Source organism: Balearica regulorum, chromosome 4 (assembly GCF_011004875.1).
Source record: "Balearica regulorum gibbericeps isolate bBalReg1 chromosome 4, bBalReg1.pri, whole genome shotgun sequence".
Lineage (NCBI taxonomy): Eukaryota > Metazoa > Chordata > Aves > Gruiformes > Gruidae > Balearica > Balearica regulorum.
Window position 1 is genome coordinate 51,675,286 of NC_046187.1, and position 6,562 is coordinate 51,681,847.

General features: G+C 37.3%; 1 protein-coding gene across 1 annotated transcript in view; it reads right to left on the reverse strand.

Moving 5' to 3' along the window:
• Nucleotides 1–6,562, reverse strand: part of CEP135 (centrosomal protein 135) — a 37,130-nt gene extending 30,568 nt beyond the window's left edge. The window contains 3 exon segments of the mRNA XM_075752125.1: nt 483–673; nt 1,085–1,249; nt 6,066–6,562. Coding sequence (XP_075608240.1) covers nt 483–673; nt 1,085–1,197 — 304 coding nt within the window. The 5' untranslated portion in view covers nt 1,198–1,249; nt 6,066–6,562.

Here is a 6,562-nt window from a genome sequence, read left to right on the forward strand (position 1 = left end):
TATTATTTCTCCTAGTAGCACCAAAATAGATGTGAAGAGAATCCTATATTCTTTTTCCATAACATGAAATTTTCAAATACACATACATACCTGTATGTATATATGCACACAAACACACAAAAATATATATTTATACATGTTATACAAATAAAAGCCCTTTGTAGATTAAAAGCATATTTAACAGCAGTATTTTATTTTAAATTAAAACAGTAGCATTTCATGGTTTGAAAGTACATGTTAAAAAGTTCTAACATTTTCATGTTTGATTAAAGCAATGATTTGCAAGACCTCAGAAGCTTTTTAACTACAAAAGAAATGTCTGTGCATGAGCCTTAATTCATTAAAGGCACCAAAGTCAATGACCACTCACACTCATAAATAAAGATAAATGAATCTGCAGATCAAGGATCTACAGATTTGTACGCAATTTTATTTTGGCACAGAAGGATTTAAAAAAAAAAGTATGATTATTTTTATATTACCTTTAACATGACGATCAGATTGCTCTTTCAGTTTTAATATTTCTAAATGTAGTTCATTATTTTCCCTGGTAAGTTTAGCATTCTCTGTTTTATAAGGTTCCAAAACAGCATCATAATTGCTGCATTCTTTTTCAGTTTTTCCAGCAGATAACTTTGCACTGCGCAAGCTCTCAGTTGTATGAACAAGGTCACTAGAAAAAAGGAGCATCAGATATGTTAGAAATGTTACCAGCCTTTATTTACACTGCAGATGCAAATATTTATTATGACTTGAGAAACAAAACCCTTTCCCCGAGACCATGTTAATTGTAGAACAAACGGGGTCAAAGAAAGGCAAAGAGAACATTCATGTAAGAAAAACAGTTATAAGAGTGCGTCCTTTAAGCACATATCAATTGACTATTCTTGGTTCTCTTACGAGGTTAGAAAAGTTGAATTTTGCTAGACCACAGATCCTTAAAAACAATTTTACTGAATGTTAGCTCTGAAATAACATTGCTTGAAAATAATCTTCAGAGTAAGCATTCTTTCTTATACGTCAACAAACAAACAATACCTACTATATGATTATTAAGTTTTTTAATGAATCTCCTTTTGAATACCTAAAAAGCTTTTCCACCAAAGGTAAACTCTCCACTCCCAACGGTTGCCGATAGCCCAGCTGATCCAGACGTTTCCTGAGATTAATGAACCTTCGTTCTGCATTTGTAGTCATTGCAAACACACCTCCAAAGCAGCTTTTGTCACAATCAAGAAAAACAGGACACCTGCAAAAGATTGTCTGTTACAGCATTTGTCCTTTAAAGAAGGAATAATACAGAAAAAAGTAATGGAAAAAGCATTTTTTGTATAGGAAATACAGTGCATAAGCACATCCTTAAAATTTAAGTAAACCAATAGAGCAACTAAAAAGTTTTAAACATATTATAAATGTATATAATATTTCTTTAAAAAGAAATATTTGCCTTGGCAATTAGTTTTCTTTTTCCTAACATCTTAGAGTACGAACGTGGTTTTTTTCCGGTATGTGAGAACTGAACTCTGAAAAAAATCTTTCTGTGGGAAGTCTAAGAAGTAGATTCTGATTTTTTTGAATCACGGTCATCATGGTATCTTCCACAATCAAATTGTCAAAAAACGCATATACTTTTTTTCTTTCATATATAAACCTTACTTCCAAAGTTTACAAGGCAGTATTTAACAAACTTATGCCAACCATTTGTAAAATTGCATAAAATGTGTAAAATTTAAAGACAGATTAACTTTGAACGTCTTTTTTCTGTGAGGGAAAACAAGAAAGAGAAAACAGATCAGTGTACTATAGTCCCACTTGTATCGTTTTCTGGAAAATACAGTTCAAGGATCAGAGGGGTTTTTTTCCTTTTGACTTTTAGTTATCTTTTTATTATTAACCTGACCTAAATGGGGCTGGATCAGCACTACTGTATCTGAATCCAGATAAGAATTTTGGTTTTGCCATGTACATTTGAGGGAGGAAGAATTTTTACATCATTACATCCCTCCGGATTTAGAGATAGAATGAGAAAAGAAATGGAATACTAAAGTTGATGTTCCTCAATATGTGAAAACATCTTTTCAATAGTTAGAAATATTTTTGAAAAATAGTTATTTTTGTAAAACATTTTCCCTCACATTACTTCAGAAGTTTCAGTATTAACCTACTGGCTGCAAAGACCTCAGCAGCCAAACTACCAATCCGAGGAAGCATTGTTTGCATCTCATATAAAGGGGATAAAATACAGATATCATTTAAACCATGCTGTTTCACAATCCCCCAGATTTTAGAAATATATTAAATAAATATATGTAGGTATTTGAAATAAAATAATTTATGAATAATAAAATGAGAAAACCTAGAAGTTTCTCTCATGTCTGAAGGTGGAAAGTAAGATTTCATCTTGTTGTATCAAAACACTACAAATAAGTCTAGCAACAGGACTGTGGTTGCCAGGTACTGCTCCACAGATGAGAGAAAATCACCAGTCTTATGAGCACAGCACCTGTTCCAGATACTGCCAAAATATATTTTTGAAGAGGTTCAGGATGTTGAGATAGTAACTAGGCAATGGCATGGAACACAATCCCTTACATACTGTACTGGGATGGTTGAAGGAGGCAGCGGCACACTCCCTTCCACCAAATGGTAACTGTACTAAGTGGAAGTCAACGTACTAATGGGTACTAAATGCTCTTCATTCTCTTTTGGCAGCCAAAGATTAAAGCTAAAAGGGATGAGACCTTGGTATTTCTGCATTAGCGTTGAGGATTCTGTGTTGAATTCAGGAAAACAGTGACTGTGTTATTGTGTCTAGATTTAGTCCCAGGACTACATTTTATATTACTACAGAAGTAAGCTGATAGCTCTAGAGCCCATCTTCTCCTTAAGAAGAACCGTATCCGTTAAAAAGATTAAATTAGTTTAAAATTGTTCATCGGACTTGATTTAATAGCTTGTGTTTCAGAAAGAGAAAGGATTTTTCTACCAAACATATTGAGAAAGTTTTACAAAAGAAACATCAAGAATAAAACTGTGTCACAGCTTGTAAGGGAATAGTTTTTCTACAGTAACTGTGGAGAAAATAGATGGACAGATGTTAGCGCTCCAGTTAACTGTGGCTAAGAAGTAGATATAGGATCTGGCTAAATCACTGCAATGGACATTTAAGTGAGGTGTAGTTACTCCAGTACTGAGAGGTACCAACAGCTTTTTGGTTGAATCACCCTCCTTCCTAAAGACTGGGAATTTTTAATTCAAGACATTATTGCACCAGAATCAAACTAGAAAAACTATTATCTTATATTCCCTAGAGCCACATCTGATCCAAAATTAGTGCAGGAAATGAGTAGCTGGAGTGTAGGTCCAAAAGATGTCCAGGAATGAAAATAATAATAATTGGGGAAGGTCGTTATTTCAGAGAGCTTAACACAGATATTAAAGTCTTCAAAGACAATAATCGTTGTACACTCTTTGTTGGAAAGAAATTATGTGTCAGTAATTCCAGGCCTCTGTCATTACGGACAACCATAGCATAAATCTCATATCCTAAACTTAAAGTCTATCACTAGTCTTATCATGACATAAAAAAGTATCTAGTAACTTCTCCAACAGGAAAATTTGGTTTTCTGGAAATATAAAATGAATATATGAGCTGCTGTACTGATTCAGGTGAATCCAAGATCAGTCTGATCCAATACCCCATGTCTCTGAGAGCTGCCACAGCAAGAGTATAAAAACATAAAAAAACCATGAGCCATACCCTCTCTTTCTATAAGCCTATAGTGCACGGACTTGATGGGCCTAAAGTTGAACTTAAATCATTATAATAATACCTGATAGACCTTTCTTAAACATGTTTAAATGTTTTCTTGAATCTTTGGCACTTTTACATCAAAATAGCTTGTGGCAATGAATTTCTAATTTTAATCGTATGTCTGGAAAAGTACATCATAAATTAATAGGGGTGTGGGCAACCCTCCTCCTTTTTTTCTTTTTATTGTAAGACATACTAAATAATAATTCCTTATTCATGCTTTCAGTCATTCACGATGGCATTTTTAGCAAATCCATTTTCCAAAATTTTCTGGTAGCTTGTACAGCTTGTCTCTTTTCCATGCTTTTTCTGAGACTGAGGTCACTCTCAGCAGCCATACAGCAACCATAAAGATTCTTTGCTGTAGCCTTCACTATTCATGATTCGTAACTTATCGTTTGCCCTTCTTACTGCTCATCAATAAGATGCATTCACAGTGACACACCTCTTTTTCTGAGCAGTAACTGCTACTTCAGAGCCCATGATGTGTATTACTTTGCCTTTACTAACGCTGTTCCTTAACTCCCACTTTATTATTCACTCCAGTGACACTCTTCTGCAACCCTTGGACTGCTCTTCCCATGTCCATATAATAAGCAAATTTTGTCCCTTGCTGTTTAACCCATTCTTTCAGATCATTGAGCACTGTTAAAGAGCAGAAAATCTTCTGCACATTCACCATAAGGTAGTACTTTCTACCCTTTCTTTTAACCACTTAGTGAGCTATTAAATGACCTTTTCTCCATTTCTGAGAGAGACCTGCTTTTCTTAAAATCCTTTGGTAAAGAACTTTCTCAAAAGCTTTTTGGAAATCCAACTTTTCTATATTATTCTTACCCAGTCGACTCAATCCAGAATATCCTTTTCTTTAAAGAAACTTAATAGCCTTGTGAATCACAATTGAGTCATGATGAAAGGTATGTTGAACTTACTAGATTTGTCTGTAAATTTGCAGAGTACTGAAAAGCACTCTTAACAACTTTGGTATTTCCCACGAGATAGGCTATGTTAGCTGCATAAATAGTTCACATCATCCATTATTTAAATATTTCATGCAATTTAGTTCCACTAGGAAGAAAATATAACTTCCAAATTAGATGAATTAGCTTTTCATCAATCAACACCCCCAACATGAGGTGCATTCATTGACATGAAAGATGGACAATAATGGAACTTCAGTTCATTTAGGTTATAAGTATAGAATCAATTTGCATAAAATTGTGTGAAAGAAGCAATGTTAATAGGTATTAGACTAACCATTACAAGTGGAATATGAAGCAGAAAAGGTTTAGCACATTGAAGCCCTTCCTCCTTTCAGTCTAAAAAAAATGCAGCAAAATTCATGGCAAGTATAGTTAAAGAACTGTTCCAGATGCAGTACTTGTGTTATCAATAAGAAAATGCAATAATAAAAAAAGCAGAGCAAAGATGTTTCTTAGCCATGGAAGACATAATACAGTCATTAAGCCATGCGGAAGATAAAACTACAGACCTGACAATGGAACACAAAGAAATTAGCACAGACAAATTTATATGCTATGAAACAAATTTCTTTATTGAGTCTATAACATTAACACCAAAGACAATTATGAACCAGAGTTTCAGTCTCAGTTCTGGGAAATACCAAAATGCGTTTTTCATTCATCAGAACTGATATGCTAATGGCTTTTTTTTTTGTTTAACCTGTGTTTACAAAACATCTGTTTCTGTCCTGTAATTACTGGTCATGTAGCTCATTCTACTGTAAAGAACTAGACTTGTTTTCACCCAGATAAAAAAAAGCACCTAGGGGACCAAACATTTGACTGTAGTAACGCTCTAATACGTGCCTCTATACAGTCCATGCACACTGAAGGCTGTATTGTGAAACGCCATTAACGCAACATCATTTTCAAGATACACTGAATGAGCCTACGCTTGTTTTAGCAAAGTCTGTTTCCAAGTTGATTTGCTGGGAGTTCACTTCTGACTAGATATTCACACACCACGCTTCCTATGAAGTGTCACCAAAGACAACTCTTGCTCTAGAAAAACAGATTTCTTCCTTAGAGAGTCACCAAAACGTGTAAGTTTAAATTACAGTACAAGAAAACCCTATCGATTATGAGCCTGCTCATCACCTAGCTCCCCAAACTGGAAGCTTTTTTTTCAGCAACCCCAATCTATACCCACAGAGGGGCAGTCAGTCCCTTTTTAAGCAGGTTTATTTTCACTTTTCGCCCTCCCTCCAGGTCGCTCTTACCAGACATACCGTTAAAAACAAATTCTTGCAGGGTGAGCCACTAAGGAGTAGCCGAGATGTTTGAGGCAGGCTCCGGCAGAGATACGGCTCCGGCGGGGAAGTGGGGGGATGCAGAACCCCGAGGGGACAAGACACCAGCGTGTAGGCCAGACGCTGGGGCAGGCTGCCCAGGCTAATCTGCGCTCCCCAGGGCAGAACAGAACAGACGGAAGCGGCCCAGAGCCACGCTGGCCTCAGGGCCCCTACAACGGCCGCTGCCGGGACCGCGGGAGCCCAAGCCAGCCGCCCGCCTGCGAGGAGCCCCGGTCCCGCCGGCAGCGCCCTCCCTACTTCCCCCACAGGACACCCCGCCCCGGCGGACAGGGGCGCTGCCCACCCGCCGCGCTCCCCGGGACCGGCACTCCCGCTCCGCAGACCCCGCGCAGCCACCTAGGCCGCATCGACGGTTTGAAAATGGCGCGCGGAGCAGCCACCGCTTCCGCCCCGTCACCTCGGCAACGGGGCAC